At 38.1% G+C, this 22,746-nt stretch overlaps 2 protein-coding genes across 4 annotated transcripts in view; both read left to right on the top strand.

The window, feature by feature from the left end:
• LOC115435324 (matrilin-2-like) overlaps nucleotides 1-21,042 on the top strand; it is a 45,004-nt gene extending 23,962 nt beyond the window's left edge. Inside the window, exons 10-14 of one of the 2 annotated variants that reach the window (XM_030157651.1) lie at nucleotides 1,660-2,070; nucleotides 2,159-2,311; nucleotides 5,328-5,417; nucleotides 6,667-6,744; nucleotides 21,031-21,042. In XM_030157651.1, the coding sequence (XP_030013511.1) occupies nucleotides 1,660-2,070; nucleotides 2,159-2,311; nucleotides 5,328-5,417; nucleotides 6,667-6,722 (710 nt within the window). In that variant the 3' untranslated portion in view covers nucleotides 6,723-6,744; nucleotides 21,031-21,042. Of the gene's footprint in view, nucleotides 1-1,659; nucleotides 2,071-2,158; nucleotides 2,312-5,327; nucleotides 5,418-6,666; nucleotides 7,033-21,030 lie in introns of those variants that run through there. The other variant, XM_030157650.1, reaches the window with a different exon arrangement.
• Nucleotides 9,952-22,505, top strand: LOC115435326 (fibrous sheath CABYR-binding protein-like). Of its 2 annotated transcripts, XM_030157654.1 has the most exons (5): nucleotides 9,953-10,348; nucleotides 15,268-16,023; nucleotides 16,225-16,446; nucleotides 21,223-21,288; nucleotides 21,499-22,505. In XM_030157654.1, the coding sequence occupies exons 1-4, from the start codon at nucleotides 10,261-10,263 to the stop codon at nucleotides 21,282-21,284; spliced, it is 1,128 nt and encodes a 375-aa protein (XP_030013514.1). In that variant the 5' UTR covers nucleotides 9,953-10,260; the 3' UTR covers nucleotides 21,285-21,288; nucleotides 21,499-22,505. The 2 variants fall into 2 exon arrangements, with proteins under 2 accessions (XP_030013513.1, XP_030013514.1); XM_030157653.1 differs by having other exon boundaries at nucleotides 9,952-10,348; nucleotides 15,268-16,446.
• The last annotated feature ends 241 nt before the right edge of the window (nucleotides 22,506-22,746 follow it).

Below are 22,746 nucleotides of genomic sequence, written 5' to 3'. Positions count from 1 at the left end.
TTTAGAGCAACTAATGATTAGCTGCACTAAAGATCTGTTTGGAATCATCCAAACAAGGTCAAAACTGTCACAGTTTAGTCTGAACCATGAATGAACAAATGGCGATTTAGCAAAGATAATAACATCCCATAATAACTTTATACCTTCATAATCAAACTCACTCATGTAGAAGAAATGCTGCCATTTCTACATCAAATTCCATTCTTTTTATTTAGAGCTGTGTCCAGTGGAGAAAACAACAACAGTGCTTCTAGCTTTTATCTCAGAACCATTTTTAATGACTCTAAAAGTTGTTTCTTTATGGTTCTCATCCCATCTGGTCCCTTTCTGATGCTTTGGTTAACCCTTGTATGGTGTTTGGGTCTGTGGGACCTGTTTTCATTTTTTTATTAAAAGAAAAATGGTGAGTAATTATTTTTTAATGAGTTTTTTCCTCTCATATCTTGATTATATTGCATTTTATTAAAACAAACTAACTAAAAACGAGGAGCACTTTAATTCATAAATGGGATCTAGCAAAGGCAAAACGCAAATATTAAACATATATGCTTGTAATTTGGATGAAGTAAACATCTGCTGAGTATTTTATCATAAAATTGTTTGATTTTGTTGAATTAAAAACCCACAAATGCAGCAGGTCTACCACATCCACGAACACTGGCTGAATAACAAAAATATGAACACCACACAGGTGTTAAAGGCCCTGTAGTGTTAGTGTTCCTTACCATGGGAAAGCAGCACTTCATTTCTTTGACTGTAAAAGTTGTTTCTTACTGGTTCTCAACATGGCCTTGGTTGGTAGAGTGACTCCCCACTCCTTCCAAGGTTATAATAGCTTTGGATTTTTCATTTTAGTTTAGTTTTTTTAGTTTTGACTTCTTTTTTTTCCTCTAATTCAGTTAGTTTTAATTCGTTTTTAGAGCAGGTTTACTAGTTTTTATTAGTTTTTGTTCTTTTCTAAATGCTTAGTTTTAGTTTAGTTTTAGTTTTTTTTATATCTTTTATCTTCTTCGCCATCGTATTCAAATAAATCCCAGACAGGACTCTGCTTTCTCCCAACTTTAGTCTCCATGTTTCCAGGTAGAGTGGGGACCAGAAGACGACTAAACGACAAGTGACGGACCATGAAGTACTGTATGCTGCTGATAGCTAAAATTGCTAGAGCAAAATAAATCTCTTTCGTATCAATCCAACATTGACAAAGACGAAAACGAAAGGAATTTTATCCTGAATTTTTATACGTTTTAGTTGGTTTTGTAAACACACAATACAGTTACAGTTAGTTATCGTTTTTTTCTTTTAATTACACTTTTTATTTATTTCAGTTAACGAAAATGTTTTTTCAATTCTAGTTTTCGTCATTTTGTTAGTTTTCGTTAACAATAATAACCTTGACTCCTTCTAGTGGTCACATAAATCCCCAGCCTGTCACTGGAAATAAATTCCGTCACGTCTGTACAATTTAATGCACTGGCATCTTTGGCAGAACTTTACAGAGCTTTATTCTAAACACTTTGGGGATAATTTCAGGTAATTTTAAATATTTTGAAAATAAAAATACTACATAAAGCCCCTTTAATAATGAACATGTACATTATAAATACAGCTCTCCCGGTCAGATGCGGTGTGTTTTCTGAAACACGTCCTTGTTTTTGTCAGAGTCCGAGTGCGGTGATGGTGTCATGGATCTGGTTTTTGTGATCGATGGTTCCAAGAGTCTGGGTCCCACCAACTTCGAGCTGGTTAAACAGTTTGTGAACAGCATCGTGGACTCTCTGGACATTTCCAGGACGGGTACACATGTGGGCCTCCTCCAGTATTCCACCAAAGTACGCTCAGAGTTCACCTTGGGCCAGTTCACCAGCGCCCAGGACGTGAAGCAGGCCGTGTCCCGGATTCAGTACATGGGCAGAGGATCCATGACGGGTTCAGCCTTACGCCACATGTTTGAGGTCAGCTTCTCGTCTAAAGAAGGAGCCAGATCCAACATCCCGCGGGTCAGTATCGTGTTCACTGATGGACGATCACAGGACGACGTCTCTGAATGGGCCAGTAAAGCCAAAAACTCCGGTACAGATTTGATCTCACTTTCCGAATGCAGATCTGAATGAATGCCATGTGTTTTTCATGTTTTTACCTTTTTTTCTTTGACTTTTAGGAGTCACTATTTATGCCTTGGGCGTTGGTAAAGCCATCGAACAGGAGCTGAGAGAAATTGCATCAGAACCGGATGAGAAGCATCTTTATTATGCTGAGGGGTTTGAAAAAATGGGAGAAATTACAAAGAAGCTCAAGTCCAGCATGTGTATAGGTATTTATCAACTTATCAAATAGTCACTCGACCTTTGTTAATACAAAAGGGACCAGAGACCTTCAAATATAATGACATCAAGTAAATATTAAAGGTGGGGTATGAGATCTTAGAAAAACGGTTCGAGCAAGCTACATTTTGGGGAGGGGCAAATGGCAGTTGAGTTTGATAGACATATCACCACTCAATCATTTCGATTGGGCACTTAAAATGATTGGATGGTGTTTTTTCAGTCCTGTCCGTTCCACAGGGGACTAAATTTTTTTAAATTTTAGTGTTAATAATTAGTTGTGAAGGGGATTTTAAGCAATATAGTAAAAAATGCTCCAGGAAAACATCTCGCACCCAACCTTTAAGCAGTGAAAAGGGAAAAACGAGATTCACTGACAAAGAAAAACATTAAAAACCTAATGTTTACCTGGGACAGATACAGAAGATACATAAAATAACTGTAAATGAAGTGGCAGGACATCTATCAATGGGGTTATATGTAATATTTTTACTTTCAAATAATGAAAAAAACTAACCTAAAATGATCATTAGAGCAGTGGTTCCCAACCTTTTTTGGCTCATGACCCCATTTTAACATCACTAATTTCTGTTGAACCCACACATTCAAAATTGAGAAATTTCTTTGCTAAAATTAATTTGTTTTTTATCATGTAATAGTTTGCTGTACTATGTTGCAAATAAATGTTAATTTTAGATGACATTTAGGCTATATAATGTATATTATTATGGATTTGACAGATAAACAGAACCGCAGTGCTTCAGTTTCAGCTTCTGTTTGTCATGTCTTTTATGTATTGGGATTGTCTCTCTCAACTCACCATATATTTTTTATTAGTATGTTTTTTTATTTTTATCAATTACTCAAAATTTCAGGCAACCCCATTTGAATTCCAGGCAACCCCACATGGGGTCCCGACCCCAAGGTTGAAAAACACTGCACTGGAGTCTTTAAATTAAAGAGCTGTGAAGTTCTGCCAAAGATGCCAGTGTATTAGACTGTAGAGATATGAACTGAATTTATTTCCAGGGATGGGCCAGAGGATTTATGTGACCATTACAGGGAGTAGTGAGTCACTCTACCAACCAAGGCCAAGTTGAGGATGAGAACCAATAAGATACAACTTTTAGAGTCAAAGAAACAAAGTGATAAAAAAAAAATAGAAGCACTAGACACAGCTCTAAATGAAAAGAACAGACTTTGATGTTGAAATGTCAGCATTTCTTCTGCACGGGTGAGTTTGATTTAGAGGCTTATGAAGGTATAAAGCAGGGGTGTCAAACTCATTTTAGTTCAGGGGCCGCATTCACCCCAATTTGATCTCAAGTGGGCCGAACCAGTAAAATAATAGTGAAAAGAGTAAAATTATATTATAATCAGGTTTAGATCTACAAAGTTTCCTTCAAACTCTGAATAACATGAACAACCTGAATTGTCTTAACAAAAACGAGTGCAAGTTTAACAATATTCTGCCTCAGTTTTATCAGTTTATCATTTACACATGTGCATTACAATCGCACAAAACATTTAGTAACAGGCAGAATATTGGTAAAATTGCATTTACTTTTCTTGAGACATTTCCATGTGTTCATACTTGTTCAGATTATTTACGTTTTTTTTGTAAAGGTATAGTTTGGTAAAGTAAATATTTTCATGTAATTTTACTGTTTTTACACCAAAAAAACAAAGAAATTATTTGAGGTTGTCATTATTTATAGGTTATTATGATAATATTTTACTGGTTCTGACCCACTTGAAATCTAATTGGACTGTATGTGTTTGTGTGTGGATCCTGAATTAAAATGATTTTGACGGCATTGATTGTTAATATCTTTAGTGTAATTTTTGCATTTCACAAATTCATCCCGCGGGCCGGATATTTGACACCTGTGGTATAAAGTTATTATGGGATGTTATTATTTTTTGCTAAGTTTCTGTTTGTTGATCCACAGTTCAGACTTATATGTTCGATTCAAAACAGATTTTTAATGCAGCACAAACCGTACAGAAAACAGAGGGGATTTGTGGTTTTACTGTGGCTGTTTTTGTCTGAAAATAAAGCCAAGCTACCAGAGCTAAGCTAACAGAGCTATAATGTAAAGTATCAGCCAGTGCAACAAATGAAGATTTAGCATAAGACACTGTTATTTTGAGCAACTGTTAAAATAAGCGTCTGAGTTTTAATGTAACAAAAACAGATGTGTGGAAACAATGACTTTTATCCTTTATTCAGTGATACAGTCTGTGGATATATAGCACTGATTCTAAGGTGGTTTTGGTCCTAAGTGTGTTCTGGTACCAGACTGACCCCTGCTGGACAGAGTTTGGAATATTAATACTATAAAATCAAGATACAGTGAAAAGTTAGATGCTCTCTTTGCTTTTTGTTGTTCATATCTGGCTAAAACTATGCATTTTTACATGACTTTTATTTTTATAAATGATAAAAATCCAAGTGTACTGATGAAAGATGAAAATCCTGAAGCTTTTTCCCAGTGCAAAACTCCATCTGTTTGGTCTGATATGGTGTCATTATTTGGTATCTGTTCAATTAAAGTACCAGAGAAATCTCAGCCGAAGGTGCAGAAATGCTTCACCTCATCCTTACAATGGGAGGAAAAATGCTGCAATGTCAAGAAGAGTTTCTAAAGTGGAGTGTATTGATTTGAAGAAGGTGCTATAAACAACCCACCAAACATGGTCTCTTAAATGTCTCTGAGTTGTAATAAAAGCCTTGTCCAATTACAGACCGTTACAATTACAGCTCAGATTCAGCTTCTTCCATTAAAACAGTGCATCACCACCACCACCACCCACTGCTGCCCCCATGTCCACGGGTGGTGTTTATCATGTACCATCAGTGTTTTCTTTTCTGCAGTCGTGTGTCATGTTGTAGATGAATGTGTGTTCACATTCCATAGGACAGGAAAACTGGAAAGGAGATGTTAAGAGGAGATAGTGGCTGAAACGGGAAGACAAAACATGTCATTTTCTCTTCATTCACAGATAAACCTGATGAAATCATGTGCAAGTGTGAGAACGTGATGATGTTTCAGAAGGAGGTGAATGAGAAGCTGAAGGACATGATGAAGAATAATATCCTTTTTCTTACAAGCTGGGAATGGAAACATTCATTGGGTAAATGTAAGGTGAATTTTTTTTGGAATATTCTGTGTGAACATCTTTAACCCTTTATCGGGCAAGTGACTATTCTTGGTAATTTCCGCATACATTACAAAACAGTGACAGCTACAGTTTTGTTCCAGTGAAGACAGTGAGTCAACAATCTCAGGTCCAGTGTGGTCTCCAGGGTCTGTAAGGTCCACCTCTGCATGAACAGTGAGTGTACCTGCTTTGTTAGGTACCATGAAGTAATGGTACTAATGTAAAGAATGATGTTCAAAGTGATCATGTATATGTGGACAGGTGTCTGGATCAGCAATTATGTTGTTCTAATGTTCTAAAATACACATTCCTTTCACCTTACATGTGTTTTCCTTATATTTTATATACTTTTTTTGGATTTTTTTTTTTTTTTTTTTTTGCCACTTACACTGGTCTACCAGGAAAATGCTCCCAGAATAAAAGTAATGAAATTTTACCACATGAGAGTCACTGATAAAGAAAAATTAAGTCAAAAATGCTGGTTGGCTGAACTTTCCAAGATACAGCCTTGGGTCAAAATGTGAAACTCAAGAATTAACGAGAGAATGGGTTTGACTCAAAAGGAATATTTGTCTCAGAGCTACAAGATCTACTTCAAAACACTGTCTGCACATTAGAATACATTCACTTTACAGGTTCTATTTAGTGGAAGATTTCTAAAACTATTATATAAGTGTACATAAACCAATATATATGTGTAATAACACTTAATCATATACCTTGAAAACATCAGCAAACCGGCACTTTTGTCATTTATTTTCCAATTAATCTTATTAAAATACGTAACATTTAGCACATTTAATCTCTGAAGCAAATCATTTCTAAAAAATTGTAGACCAGTGTTATAGGTAAGGAACCAAATATAGTAACTTCATTGACCTTGATTTTCTACATGAAAATTAAAAGTGTAGAACATTTTTACAAAAGTAATAAAATCTTGTTTTGCCCTTCAATAACACAGTAAGGTCGAAATGTTGAATGTCAGAGTAGTTCTATGAGTGTCCTATAGAGGGTTAATAAAAGATATGTATTTAATTTATGTGAAACAGCCAAACACTGCTGCTTCTTTACAGAATAATTCACTAAATTAACCCTATTTCTGCCAAACAGCCACTGTTCACTGTGGTATGTTGTCTGGTTTTGTTCTTCTGGATTCCTGACCATCCTTAACCTTTTCTACTTGAAGCCATGTCGAAGAGGCTGGAGACGCTGGAGAATCAAGTTGTGCGTAAATAAAAATCCAAGTCCGACTTCAGGCGTCTGAACGTCAGAGTCACAGGATCCATCTAATCCTGCTCACCATCATATGCTAAAACATATGCAAATGCTTTCTACTGAAGCTATTTATACACTTTTGTATACAACAAAACATTCTGTATTTTTGTCATTAATGTTCTTTGCAGTGTAATGCCGAGTCAGTAACATTTTTGTACAGAAAACTGACAAATAAACATTTTACACCTGAATTTGGTTTGTGGCAAAATCCCATCTATACGACACTGAAATGATTTGATAAGGATTGAAATGTTCATTTATCATTAGGGGTTGGGTTTGTTGGACAGTATCAGGTCATAACTCCTGGTCTTACAGCAGTGGTTCTCAATCTTTTTCTGTCAGGCCCCCCTTTGGAGCACGAAAAATCTCCAAGCCCCCCTCAACCCCAACACCATTGTACCTGTGGTGCAATTACTAGTTTTATTGAAAGAAACGTCAATGTTGTAAGAATACTTTTTGCTTTTCCTTAAATAATTTGTTGTGCAAATTAAAAATAACATAGATTTTTGATTGAACAATACAAATGAACTCAACAAGACTGCTCCCTGAGACATTATTTTTCAAAATAAAAATAGGAAATGTGTAATTATCTTACAACTATGACAATAAGGTTGTTTTTTTTTTTTTAGAACAACAAACACATTTTGGTAACAAAGATGAACATTTTAACAATATCAGAGGCTGCAATGAGCCCGTTTACGTTGCACATCTGAGAACGTCAAAGTGCAAACTGTGCAAAAACGGAAACATTGCACATTTTTCTTTTCCAGTCCTTGTCCACTCTCCAAACCTAAACTCTTTGTCTAGTCTAGTGACAGATCACCATGGCAGTAGATTTGTTTGTTGTACATCTCTAAAATGAGTCCAGGGTGCTCCAACACTAAAACATTAGTTCCACCTGCTACATGTTCGAACCTGAAGAAAAAATAAACACCTAGGAATGATCCCATGCACCCCCTGGCAAGCCTTCGTGCCCCCCCCAGGGGGGCCCGCCCCACTTTTTGAGAAACACTGTCTTACAGAAAGAGTTCATCATATTCAAGAAGAATTATTAGATTAAACTGACACTGAATAATTCTACAGGGTGGAACAAAAAAACCCAAAAGGTTAAAAACTATGAAACAAAATACACTCTAGCCCTGCCCACTTTTAATGATGAAACACCTGAATCCAATGTGTAATAATTTTATCTATATAGTGAACACATAGATGAGCTCACACTGTTTGGTGTTGTTGTAAAAAACAGTAGATGCTTCTCCTACTACCTCAACAACTGAATCTGATCAGCCAACAATCGCAAATTTATTACAATCACTGAAAACTTCAGACGAAATCTGCACCCGAGGTTGGATTTTCTACAAAAAACAGACTTCACAGACGTGAGAAGAATTAATGTTTCATCTGTAAACACCTGAATTAGAAAATACTGAAAGGTAATTATGGAATTTCTGCTCAGTAACGCAAAAAAACAAGAACAAAACAAACAACAACAACAACAACAACTATGAAGCACTGCAAAATTAAGTTTCTTGTCATTCATTCAGTAATTTGAGAGTGAAATCAGGTTGGATAAAACTGTAGAGATAAGATGAATAGAATAGAATAGAATAGAATAGAATAGAATAACATTTGTTGTCATTGTGCGTACAATGAAATCTGGAGTGCTACACCAGTTAGTGCAACAATATTAATTTTAAAAAAACAGTACTTCAGCAAATAAAAACAGCGAATATGAAATTACAAAAACTAAGAAATAAGATAAGAAAATAGAATAGAAAATTTTACTGAAGTAAGATGAGAATAGAGCTAAAGTAGAATACAAATAAAAAAGACAAAATATGAATACACACAATATTAATAATGATGTCAGTATGTATTACCTATGACAACAGTATATATATCTATGAACTTAAGTCTTGCTCAAGATATTATTGATCACACAGTGGGGAAGTGTATTCAAGTAAATATGGTTTATTCTTCTGTAATGATTATTCTGCAGTTCATCAGTTAGCACAAAGTATCTGATCTGATTTATTGTGACGTGTTATGATTTTTATCATGTGTTTCTGTTTTCAACCCAAAAAGAACCAAAAGTCTCCAGATCCAAACCAAACTGTGTTTTGTGTCTTCACCAACATCCTAAATAAAAACAATTGTAAAAAATATCTCTTGGAACAAAGGTGCTTCCTCATTCCAGTAGAGTTAAAATCAACCTTAACCCTTTCATGCGTAGTGGTCACTCCAGTGGACAGTTATTCTCCAGCTGTTCTCTTGTATATTCATGGGTTTTGTTGTTTTAGTTCCATATCAGCCAACACAGTGGACGCTTATGCATCATCTCATACACTGACATTCATACCATTACTGTAAGTTTCCTGTTCTTTTATCTAAATCAATTGCTAATTGTTAGTAGACTGTAATTTACAGTTTTGTTTTTTTTTTGCATATTATCTGAGTGAGTAATAACTAGTATTATAGTATGTTAAAATGTGAGAAAACATCAGATTAGCAGCATTAATCTCCTGAGACCCAGGAAAATGACCATTTTTAGCTTTTTTCCATTAAACAGTTGTCTTGATTGGAAACTGCATAATGCAACAATTTGTTTGTTTGTTTGTTTGTTTTCAGATACATTTTTTAAAACATATTTTTATTTATCTGTTGTTGTTTTTTTAATGGAATGTCCTTTGCAATGGACAGCATTTTTTCATGTAAAACTGTCAAACTTTTGTCCCCTACAGAGGACAAAAATGCATTGCTGGGTCTCAGGAGGTTAAAAATGCTTTTATTTGATAGTTTTCACACAGTATGTCAGTAAATGCATGTTTCTTTGCTTCAAAAATTAAACGCATGGTGTCCAGCTGAGTGGACATTTTTGTAACTCCATGAAAAATAGGTTCAGAAAAAAAAAAAAAAAAGAAAAAAAAAGAAAAAGAAAAATCAATCACATTGTTTTTTTCATGTCTAAAGAGGAATAAAAACACTCAGGAAAAAAAATCTTGATTAAGGTTCTTATAATTCATACACAAAAGGGCTGGACACCTCAGTTGGCCACTTTCTGTTGTTTTTTCCTTTAATTTGTCACCAGACTCCCTCTGCATGTGCGGCCCTGAACTCCACCACCAGGAGGGGACAGTCCTACAAACACACTCCTGCAAACACATGCACATGTTAGCCTCCTCCTCCCCCATATGAATGGTGTGACTGTGGGCAGGAAACACTCAGCAGTAGAGGCTGCTCTGCTGATCTGCTCACAGCAGATCGTAGTCTGTGGGCAGGAGGGCAGCAGGCCATGCACGAGCACACAGACCGACAAAGGGAGATGAAGATGCCCAGCTTCTCTTAGGAACTCAAGAGCTCTACTGTCCATGTTCTCTCTTCCAGACAGTCTTTATCTTTACTGACAGAAAGCAGTGGGGCCTCTGTTTCTTCTTCTTCTTCTTCTTAATTGGTTGCAAGTTTTTCATTCATCTCAGATCTTTTTGTTTTTCTTCTAAACATGGGGTGCTCCTCATCCAGCGCACAGACTGTAGATCAGGAGAAAAGACCAGGGACAAAGCCAGAGGAGGCCAATGGAGACACAGTGGGTAAGTAGTCACAAACAAACCCAGATAAATGTGTACAAGTATCCACAGAGGTGAGACAATGTGCAGTTCTCGTCTGGAATATGGGCATTTTTGTGGATATTTGCAGGATTTCCTCCACTTTGTGTCCCCTCCATTGAGTCAGGTCTTGCTGAGGGGTGTGTACTTGCCGGTTGTTCTGGTACACTGTGTGCTTTCTCACTCTACCCCACTGCTCAGCATACCACAGCACCTCATGGACACACAGTCCCTTATGTTTACCTCTTTTGTCAATCACTGGGTGAAGTTATATCTCACTTGACATTTGCTGACAGCATTTTGCACAAAGGTTTTTAAAGCACATGGCATGATTTATTGATGAAATGAGACCTGAGAAGGATCTGACTGATATGATCATGTTTAATTCTCTATTTCATTCCATAAAGTTAAGTGCATGTTATTCTTCTGATGAATCAATTCTGGGAAAATTAGTTTTAGTTGCGTTCAACCCTGACAGAAGCCCCATGCGAAAACCATCTGGGAGTGTTTAAAGAGATCATCTGCAGCCTCAGGCCAGAGTTGCAACCCAACCTGTTTGTTGCGCCTCTGTAGTCTGGTTTTAGACATTCTTCTTGGCAATGAGTGTATCTTATACAAACGAGGAAATATTGTACAGCAGCTTGACAGTATGTTGTCTAAAAAAAAAAAAAAAAAAAAAAAAAAAAATTCAGCTCTTAAAAAATAGCTGCAGGTTGAGGAGAAAGAAAGTGAGGAAACCAGAAGATTAAAAAAACAAAAAAACTTCCTCTGCTAAATCCTCTTTGTGGAACAGCAAAGCCTCTGTCTTACCTATGCAGAACAGTTTTACATCTAAATAAGCCGGCGTGCTCTAAACACAGGGAGGAGTGTTTGCTAATCAGCTTGCTTTGTTTGGTTTTGCATATGGATTCTATGTTCCAGGATGTGATGCACTGACATATTTCACATTTTAATTTTCTTTAGTCTAGTTTATTTAAATGACTTGTTTTAATTCCAAATTTTGCCATACCATGAAGGAAATTTTTATTAATTAAAACTAAGAGTGTATTAGAGTATTGAAAGTCCCGTCCTGTGCAAAACTATTTCATTCTTTTATGCCATGAACCATTAACACTGATTGCAAAATTCTTTTCTGCTCTTTTATTTTATTTTTGTTGCCATTTCTCCCCCCATTAATAACATAATCTTCATTATAAGTGTAAAATAGCTCTTATTTCATCCCTTTCATCACATTATCTTTGAATGAACTCAGATTCACACCAAAGCCTCTAAAACAGCACAACATAAATATCGGCCGCTGACATCATTTTTGCCGTTTAACCTTTTATTGTGGTCTTTTATTTGTAAGTATTAACTGTGATGTTTTCTACTACCTGCCTGGGTACTGTGGATGCAAATGAGCATTTTCTCCATAATCTGGCATATTTACATCTGATGTTGTTCAATACAGATGATCATTAATATGCATTGTCAATACTAACTGATCTGCCTTGGCGGAGGTCTGCGCTCTCCGAGTACTTTTCTAGTTATTATTATTTTCTACAACTGTACAGTCATTGCCTTTGAGGCACTAAGTGTTATGTTTACAAGTTTCCACGGACTTTCTGTTTGCACTTTCTTTATTGCACTAAATGTGCACTATTACAAGAATGTTCTGCTTTCTATTATGTTCTTTTATTTTATACAATATTAAGTTAAGCAGGACTGAGTTCTGTTAAAGAAAGATATTTATTTTATTCTACCTTAAGTTAAGCCAGATAGTTCTGCTAAAAAAATTTTTATTCGCTGAACTTTAACAGGATAGGTCTAAGAAATATATTTATTTTATTCAGTTACTTTTGTCATTTTGCACTAAAAAATACATTGTTAAACTAGAAAAGCACTCGGAGAGCATGACTTAAGGTCAAGGTCAAGGTTACTTTATTTATACCCGTAGGTAAATTGGTTTTGCAGTCTAGGTTCGGTCAGTGTGGAAGTGTGCCAGTTTCCTAAGGCAGTGGAGGTGCTGATGGCCCTTTCTACAAACAGATCTGCAGTTTTCATTAAAACTCAGTTTTTCATCAATTATCGTCCCAAGATATTTGTATGATTGCACTTGCTCTATAGTCTGACCTTTAATTAAAGTGACTCCGTGCCTGTCCTGTTTTTTTCTAAAATCAAAGATCATATCTGTTGTTTTAGATATGTTCACGTGAAGGTAGGACTCCTCACACCACTGGACAAAGTCATCAATGATAGGGCCGTGACTGGTCCTATTTTGTCCTTATCTTACTAACTAACCAACCAACCAACAAGCAAACAAACAAACAAACCCTGGCAAAAACATAACCTCCTTGGCAGAGGTAATAATCAGTGCAAAGACATGTGATGGTGTTTGATATGCAGATACTAACGTCCTGCTGATATCTGTGCAAAAATGAAGCTAATTTTACTAGCTTGTGTTGCATTATCACTATGTCTTGTTTTCCTTAGTTTTTTTACTGCTACTTTTCATTTTCTTGGATTATATTAATCCTGGCACCACAGTTGGACATTAAGATGTTGTATGACAAAGACCATGATTGTCCATTCATGATACAACTGCATGTCCATGTCATGCCACGGCTGCATGTACAGTATGTTCTCATCTTCCCACACATACATGACGGGCTTTGTTCTTGTCCATACTCTTCTGTTTGGTTGTGATTGTTTTCTCAAGTCAAGACAGTAAATACAGAGAGTTTTCTAAGAAGTAGGCGAGTGATGAAAGCCTACAGAAATACATAAGTCACTATGGACTGTATGCAATCATGAACAGCCTCTCCGTCTTCCTGTGACAGCTCATTGTTTTTCGGTCACCTGGAGGAGCTGACGTCAGCCCAACAAGAAAACCACTCATTGTCCTTTTTGCCCAGGCAGGCGTCTCTAATGTAGCTGAAATCATACAGTGTCCAGTCTGTCTCACAAACCAGCTGTACGCCATCCAGGCCCCCACCGGTCCCATCCCTTGTCCGTACCCCTCCCCTCCCTATCCATCCATCCATCCCTCCGTCTGTCTGCACCCCCCCTCTCCCAGCCCTGGCCACTGTTTTGACTGGGATCTCTGTCATCTTTGGCTGTTAAATCATGTTGACACCCTGGTCATCCATGCCTGGAGAGGTCGTCTCTGTCTCGACCCCCAACTCACTAATATTCAGTTTCAGCAGCAGACAGCAGTTTTTATCATCTCTTGATGTTTTTACGTGAAGAAATCCAAAGAAAAGGGAAATATTTTCAATCTAAACCCATGATAAGTATATGGAAATTTGCAAAAGAACACCTTAAGAATCCTATACTGTTAAAATTCTACACTCCTTTATAGGAATCGTGCTGTGTATCTGCCGGTGTTTCCTTCTTTCGTGTTCTTCCTCTGGCTCATTTTCATGTTCTGTGCCAGGCCGTCACATTCCCTTCCACCCATCGCTCCCAGCTCGTTTTACCCCCTCTGACAGACAAATAAAATCAGGAAGCCACAGCGTCCAAACCATCCACGCGTTCAGCTCACTCAATCCATCTGCCTTGCCTCATTTGGGAACAATGTCGACGCTATGCTTTTGCGAGGAAGTCGGTCATAAACTAAGTAGATGTTTTGCTGTGATTTCTGTAACCGAGACCCTGATATTTGAGTTAAAGGATCCATGTTCACCATTGTTCGTCACCTACTGTAGGGACGATTGCCCATTCACACCCACTCCTGTAAAACCAATGATAATGAAGGTTTGGTGTCTCTCTAGAGGCAGGAAAACCGTCCTCACGTGGATTTTATTTCCTCACGATGCTGTCCAATGTCCTCTGGGCCTTAAACAAACACAGGCTTCAAGAAATTATTTTTACCTACGGAAATGAAAAGATGTTTTCTTAAGCCTGCAATCTCAGTTCTGTATTGTTTATTTCCTTCTCCTGCATTCCATGTGTTTCTTCCAGTTTATGGGTTTAATTATATGTTATGAGTGAGATTATGACTCTAAATGACACATTCAGTCTGATCTATAAATATATGCTTTATCATCTATAGTAGAGCATAACAGAGTATATACCATGTACCCGCAGGAGTTTGCATAAGGGACATTTCATGATGTTTTATACTCCATTAATTCTCAGAGAAAAGTCTTGACACTTTTACACAATGGCACAAGTTTTTAATGCGACAAAAACTTTATAACAGCACTTGTTTTAAACATTTTTGTCCTCTATAACAAGTTGTAGATGTCTGAAATGTGAGCTCAACACTGGTTTAACTCCACCAAACTGATTTTTCTTTTTTTTCCCTTTCCTGACTTGGCACATGGTTTTCATTTCAATAAACGTTGAAATCATCCAATATCTCATTGAAAATCCATGGATTAGAGGATAAAAAGTCCATAAACTGAGAACAGATTTTGTTTTGTCTTCTGTCTTCTTCAGTTAGACTTCATGTTTCATGTGAGGAGCTTTCAGATTGATCTGGTGTTCCTTTATATAAACTCATGCCAACTTCAGCAGCTTCAACAGGAGCCAAACCAGTACTTCTACTTAAATACTTTAACTATGTTTTGCTGTTGTGTTTAATTAAACAGCATTTTCCCTGCAGGATGTTTACCTCTAATGGAGTATTTTCCCATTGTTGTGTGTTAGTGACTCATATGTAACACTAAACCTGGTTAGTTAATGTTTTCATGGGTGTTAATACTGTTGTCATGCCTATGTGGTCGTTAATTAACCACTCACAGAAACATTATTTAACCATATTTATCATCTAATCAGCTCAGTTCCAGGTCAGGTTCTCACCCCCCAAGACGTTTAACAAACCTGTGTTGTCATGTAGACAGTTGCATATTAACAACAGAACATGAGCAGAAATGATTGATGGCTGCAGCTCATAATCAAGTCTTTCTCATCTCCTCCAGTCAGGAATGGCATCATCGCAGAAGATGCAGAAACCATCGAGGACCAGATGCAGCTGCCTGTGCAGACTGCCTTACCTGATGATCTCCAACGAGGACCTGATGAAGAGACGGAGCCCGTGGTGATGGCCCTGGAGGCCCAGGAGGACCTCGGGTCTGGGGTGGACCTCCTCGCTGCTCCTGAACCTCAGCCAGAGCCCGTTGTCTCTGAGGAACCAGCTCCAGAGACTGTGAGTGCTGCACCTGTGGAGGCGTCTCCTGAACCGGAGGCTGCTGTGGCAGTGGTGGAGGCAGCGGAGGAAGCTGCTCCTGTAGAAACTGTAGTGGCTGAAGCCCCCGCTGTGGTCGAGACCCCGGTGGAGGCTAAGGAGGAGGCCCCCGCTGTTGAAGCCGCTGTGCCGGTGCAGACAGAGGCCCCTGTTGAAGAGGCCCCGGTGACAGCTGAAGCCTCCACTCCTGCTGCTGAACCTGCTGTTTCAGAGCCAGTGGAGACCCCAGTGGGCGCCGAGACCCCCGCTGAGGAGGCAGCCCCTGTTGAGGCTGAGGCTTCAGCTGAGAGTGCAGCACAGGTTACTGCACCAGCTGAAGCAGCTGAAGCACCAGCTGTAGCTCCAGTTGAAGCTGCAGCATCAAGTGAAGTTTCAGCTGAAGCTGAAGCTGTTGCACCAACTGAAGCCTCTCCTCCTGTTGAAGCTGCACCACCAACTGAAGCTTCACCTCCAGTTGAAGCTGCAGAACCAATTGTAGCAGAAGCAGCAGGTGAAGCTCCTGCACCCACTCCAAGTGAAAATGTAGCATCAGGTGACACTTCAGCACCAGAAGAGGTTTCGGTACCAGCTGAAGTTTCTCCACCTGTTGAAACCTCAGTACCTGCTGAAGCTGCACAGCTTGTAATAGATATAGAAATTGCTGCTGCGACTATTCCAGAAATGCCTATATTATCTTCTGCTCCTGTTGAAGATGGAGCCACACCTCAACCTGCTGCCGAACCGGCTCCAGAACCCCAACCCGCTGCTCCACCAGTAGAAGAACCGTCTGCTGCTCCTGACTCGGTCCAGGAGGCCCAGGCTCCAGCTGCAGAACCAGCAGCTTCAGAAACCTCAGCAGAAGCAGCAGCCCCCGCCTCAGAGGAAACAAACACTGCAGGTCCAGCTGATCCGGACCCTGAACCCTCACCTGCAGGTAGGAACACTGTCAGAAAACACATCACACTCATCAGAAACTAAACATTTTACTTTGCAGGAATTTACCCAGAAGCAGATGCATAATTATAACTGAAAGATGATTTATCATGTGATGTGATGTATCAGAGTGATGTGTTGAGACATGTCTTTATTTTCGTACCAGTGACATACCATTGTTTCAGAGGTTGTCTTTGACAGATTTTCTGGTTAAGTGATTTTACTTGATTTAACATGAAAAGTGACAAGGTGCCATGTTTTAACCTGCTCGATAAGGCATAAAAGACAACCTCTGACAGACTGGAGGCCTCGTGGTTTTTGGGTGGAGGTCAGAGCAGTGCAGCAGAGAATCTACGCAAACATAAGCGTGTGCAAACAAGAAGAAATAGGAGAAAGGGTGCAAAGACTCAAAACACTCAGTTATGCACAAATAGATGAGACTGTCCTGTTTGCATAGGGGTAAACATTAGTGTTCCTTCAGGTGTATTATCTTAGCAAACAAATGAAGATTATTTAGCTTGATTTGTTTGAGGAAACTTCACAACAGCTCTCCCTCAAAGGTTCAGGCATCAGTTTCTATGCTGGTATCCAACACATTCCCGACAAGAAAACAGTGAGTGAAGCATTCAGCTGTTCCTTTAATGAACAGGGCTTCTTGTAGGTTCCTGTGTGAGCTCCTGTGATTGGTCGGAGCTGACAGGATGAACAGGAGATTGTTGGGCTGCATCGCTGAACAGATAACGCAGTGTGAGAAACAGAAAGCAGCAACACATACAGAATAAGAAACGAAGGCTTGTCTTGAGTGTGTTGATTATCGCACGAGCATGTTGTCAGCACAACGGCTCCAGTCACGCAACTAACACTCGTTCATTCTATTGTTAACTGCCTGCAGAATAATCACGCCCTGCTGCTTCCAATTACATAACACAATGTAAATGCTCGACAGGCCTGGCTGGATTCGGGTCATCATGCAAAAACTGTGATGGAAGCGCAATTTCAGAGTTCATTTAATTTTAAGTTCCACTGAGTCATCTGATTCTAGCAAGATACTAATTTACTTTCGATTTACAGTGACGCGTCTCATTTAGCTCGTTACAGCTTCTTGTAATGACGTCATGAATGTACAGTGTTCCCTAAGGGCTAAAAATGCATTAAAATCTCATGTGCTTGGCCACAAAATGAGGGATTTTACACCATTTCAGCACAAAGTACAGTATATGATTGTACTTGGCAAAGAGATTTGTAGAAATATATAATATAAACCTGCAAGTATATGTTAAGAAAGAAAAAGGATCACATAGGATTACACCTCATACTGATTCTTCATGATCTGTATCAGTTGAAACCCTTTTTAATGCCACACGTTCGCTGGAGAAAAAGACTGTAATGTGTGTTTCAGGTAGGATATTATGTTAGTATGTTGTAGACAGACAGACAGACAGACTTTATTGATCCCAAAAGTGTAAATATGTAAAAAAGTGTAAGCAAAATGAAATATAATAATAAATTCTACTTGTATCGCATTTTACATCTATGACAGACAGACCTCAAACTGCTACAAGACAGGATGCACAAAGTCAAACCAATAAAAAACAGTAGACACAAGTAAAACAAGAAAAAGACACAACTAAAAACAGAAAATGTAAGATGGTTTATATGCTTTCTGCAAGAGAAAAGTTTATAAGAGCATTTCGAAGGACTCCACTGTCTGTGGAGCTGCTACCTGGAAAGTGAATATATACAGTCTTGGAAAAAATGATCTGACCACCCCTTGTTTTCTTCAATTTCTTGTTCATTTTACTGCCTGGTACAACTAAAGGTACATTTGTTTGGACAAATATAATGATAACAACAAAAATAGCTCATAGTAGTTTAATTTCAGAGCTGATATCTATCCATTTTCCATGTTTTCTTGATAATAACCAAAATCACTTCAGTTCTTACATCAATATCTATGGCATTGTACTGACAAAAACAGTGCTTTTAGGCATTCCATGTTTTCTTTTCTGTCTGTTTTAGTCACATGATACACACAGGAGTTAATACCTGATTGCATTACCATTGATTTTGATGGTCTAATAATTTTTTCTGCGACTGTTTGTGAAAAGCAGCTGAAATAGTGGGATAATGGTGATATATATGGAAAATATGACCATATACCAGGCTCTTATAATAAATACATGGTTCCTGCAGGGAAAGTCTTAGTCTTGAATTTACAAATCTGCATTAAATACCTTAAGAAAGTCTTTAAAAGATATAAAATTTGGTATTGTAGATCTCGAGTTATGTTGCCATTAACTTGTTCGCTGTATTGTGTTTAAATGTCCGAACTGCAAAGAAAGCAACATCAGTCGACTCTGTTCTTCCTGTTCCTACATGACGATTTATATTGAAATTACGAGCCAGTTATCACTAACTTTGCAGCCCCTGGTGAGAAATAACTGGGGACAGTTGGAGTAAATAAGTACACTTCTCCAAATTCTAGGAGTCACGAGTTTTTGTCAGTATGTCCATGAAATAGGCATTAAATTCTATTCTAAGTAGTCTTAAAAAGGTCTTAGAAAGTAACATCAGTCGACTCTGTTCTTCCCATTCCAACCCGACAATTTCTATTGGAATTAGGAACCAGTCATCGCTAACTTTGCAGCCCCCCAATGAGAAATGGCTCGGAGCTGTTGGAATAAAGAAGTACATTTTTCTAAATTCTAGGAGTCATAAGTTTTTGTCAGTATGGCCGTGAAATAGGCATTAAATTCTATTCTAAGTAGTCTTAAAAAGGTCTTAGAAAGTAGTCTCAGTCGACTCTGTTCTTCCCATTCCAACCCGACAATTTATATTGAAATTAGGAACCAGTTATTGCTAACTTTGCAGCCTCCGGTGAGAAATAACTCAGAACAGTTGGAGTAAATAAGTACATTTCTCTAAATTCTAGGAGTCACGAGTTTTTATCAGTATGGCTGTGAAATAGGCATTAAATTCTATTCTAAGTGTGTTAGAAGGTAATGTCAGTCGACTCTGTTCTTCCCATTCCAACCCAATAATTTATACTGAAATTAGGAACCAGTTATCGCTAACTTTGCAGCCCCCCAATGAGAAATGACTTGGAACTGTTGGAATAAAAAAATACATTTCTCTAAATTCTTGGAGTCACAAGTTTTTGTCAGTATGGCCATGAAATAGGCATTAAATTCTATTCTAAGTAGTCTTAAAAAGGTCTTAGAAAGTAACATCAGTTGACTCTGTTCTTCCCATTCCAACCCGACAATTTATACTGAAATTAGGAACCAGTTATCGCTAACTTTGCAGCCCCAGATGAGAAATAATTCAGAACAGTTGGACTAAAAAAGTACATTTCTCTAAATTCTAGGAGTCATGAGTTTTCTGACAGTATGGCCATGAAATAGGCATTAAATTCTATTCTGAGTAGTCTTAAAAAGTATTACATGCAACTTGTCTAAACCTAAAGGAACCCTGTAAACAGTATTGAAAGAACATTTAGTTTTTGGTCCATATGAGCAGGATTGAACTGTTTGCTTATTTGGTTGCAGTCTCCAAAAACACTGTCAACCACTGTTGTATATGACTTTCCTGGTAGAGAAAACAGAAGAACTGCCTTTTAAAAGGACAACCCCAGCTCTCTAGCTCTTCTTCTTATTTTTTTTTTTTTTTTTTTTCTTCTTTCTTTTCTTTTCTCTTTTTCTTTTATGGGCTCAGCTGGCTGACAGGCTGTACCATTAAGGCAGCAGCCGACACCAACTGTACTCCCAGTCATCATCGCCCATTTTTCTGACACCTTCGCTTGTGTACCCTCTTTTATTTGGACATTTTACCAGGGAGTATCTCACACTAGTTTTTTTTTTTTTTTCTTTTTTTTTTTCCCACTCGTCTTGTCCAGCATCCTAACAGCAGAATGGTTGTCTGGTTCCTCCCAGTGCTGAACAAATTTGCTTTGCCAAGGGTAACTTCATAAAGTATATGAAGCGCCCTTTGATATTCTACTGTGTTTATTATGAGTTCTGTTGAACCACATTTCAATGCTGGACCTGACATGGGGGGGGGGGGACAAGAGAGAAGAAGGTGGCAAAGACCCTCACAAGGAAGTATCAACAATACAAACAGTAACAACCATGGAGACAATTATAATGGTAACAATAACTACAACCAGAACTGAGTAAACTGGGCAGAAGAGAGAGAAAAAACAAACAAAACAAACAAAACTACAAAAAAAACAAAACACAACAATGAAATACACAAGACCTATGAAATGATGAATGTAAGAAAGCATGAACAAAATATCGTATACCACGTTCACACAAATAGCGCTTCTTAACTCCTCAGCTGTTCCTTCAGTGGTCAGTCATCTGGTGTAAAGTAGAGCTCCGTTCACCCTGCACCCCACTCCTGACGCTCAGAGAACATGTTGTACTTTTAGGGCAGAGACGCCCCTCCAGGCTCCACGTGTAGAATACCAGTATACTGTGGGAGACGCATTGCATAACTTTTACGGGATTTTTTTTTCCCTCTTTAGAGTCAAACCTGCATTCAGACCAAACCAGTTCTCATGTGTGTGTTTGTCAAAGGGTAGGTTCAAGGAGCATCCATAAATCACGTCATGAGTCGTAGCTCTTCATTTCTTCCCTGTGAGGTAGTGTGACCGTTATGTCTTGGGTTCAGTGAAGTCATAAGTCAAACATGCCCTCAGTGTTGAAGCTCAACATGTGGCTGGAATTGAATGAAAACCTTGTGTATTGACTTTTGTGTGTCTGTGTGTCTGCAGTGGCGTCTTCAACAGAAGCCGCTCAGGAGACGGAGTGTGAAAAAGCCAAAAAGGAGGACTGAGCTGGTGAGTTAAAACCACAAACCACACTTTAATGCGACACTGCCCTGAAGGATCCAACTGACAAGAAGTACACATCCGATACTGTACATACTGTGTTTCTTATAAAAATACCCTCTAATCTGGTAGAGTAATTGGGTTGGAGGAAATTAACTGTGACAAAAGTGTCTGGAGATTTCTCACAAGTGTCTCAATCTGTTCTTTATTCTCTTCCAGGCAACGGAGATTCGCCAAATCGATGACATTTCCGAAGCTACAAACAAAAAAAAACCTATCGGAAGGAAAACACTATTTTCCTCAGAATTGCCTTATCAAATCTCACAAACCACACAACAGCAGATAACATTATGAGGAAACATTCAGAAAGTTTTTCCAAGTAAGACCTAAAGTGCCTGTAGAGCCACGTTCTGCTCATGTTCTGGAAGTGCTATGAAAACCCTTAGGACTGTTCTAGCGGAGGATGCAGTATTCCTTGAAATCTGTGAACTTCTTCTTTTTAGAGGTTGTTTATTCGTCAGTGTCTGGGGTGAAGTGTATGAAAGGATGCTTACAGTAAATCTTTAATTATTTAAATTAGCTGCTTCTATGAGGAATAAAAGCCAAACACAACTGTGAATGAAATGATGCAAAGAACCTGCAACGGAGACACAAACTGGAGATGTGACCAAAAACGGTGGGTTCACTCCCACCAAAAACTTCATGAAACACTTTTATTTACTTTTTAATGCAGTTTTCAGTGTTCGAAGAGACACGGATGGAAATGTTCATGTTTTTGTCTGATATTTACGATTTTAATTTCATCTTTCTAATAGGAATTACAGTACTAAGTGTTGAATAACAGAGTGTACAGTTTACAACTGATGAACACTACTGTTAAAACGTCAAACCCACTTTTTTTTTGTTTTTGAAAATCATAAACTTTTTGTTTTTGTGTGTTTAAAAAAAAAAAAGTAAACTATCAGATAAATGGATGCATAAGGTTACAGATCGCCCAGTTGACAGGATATTTAACTTATCATTAGTTTTAGGTTTTATGGAATGAAAAGAGTGTAAAGGTTGTAGAACATGTTTGATGGACGTGGTGGGAACAAATGCTTGTTTTATGTCTGATATCTTTGTTTCATCTGATGATTTTTTTTTTTTTTCTCTGTAATATATTCACTCTATGTCTGTCTTTGTCTATGATTGGCTAACCTAGTTTAGAATAAAGTTTCTCACTCATATATGCTCTTTGGGCTTTTGTGTTTTGACATGTCTGTTCATTAGATCCTGTAAGTGATGAAACGTGTTTTACAGGACAAACACGATGCATCCACTGAAAACGACAAACTCGATTCACTTTAAAATGTTTGGTTCGTCTTCACGATTGACATTTAGAGCTTTGGAAATGATTCCTTAACCGCTGTGGTTTGGTGTTGAAATTAATTTTCACCCTTAAATCAGACAGTGTTTCCCTCAGCTGAT

This window comes from Sphaeramia orbicularis, chromosome 16, assembly GCF_902148855.1.
Source record: "Sphaeramia orbicularis chromosome 16, fSphaOr1.1, whole genome shotgun sequence".
In the NCBI taxonomy this organism is placed as follows: domain Eukaryota; kingdom Metazoa; phylum Chordata; class Actinopteri; order Kurtiformes; family Apogonidae; genus Sphaeramia; species Sphaeramia orbicularis.
Note: the sequence above shows the minus strand (reverse complement) of the source record. Positions and strands in the feature narration are given on the sequence as shown.

What these genes read in the sequence shown, in the direction of transcription:
- LOC115435326 (XM_030157653.1), top strand. Translation starts at nt 10,261, where the DNA reads ATGGGGTGCTCCTCATCCAGCGCACAGACTGTAGATCAGGAGAAAAGA. An exon ending in GGCCAATGGAGACACAGTGG is followed by an intron (nt 10,349 to 15,267) that starts GTAAGTAGTCAC and finishes CATCTCCTCCAG; the next exon opens with TCAGGAATGGCATCATCGCA. An exon ending in CCCTGAACCCTCACCTGCAG is followed by an intron (nt 16,447 to 21,222) that starts GTAGGAACACTG and finishes GTGTGTCTGCAG; the next exon opens with TGGCGTCTTCAACAGAAGCC.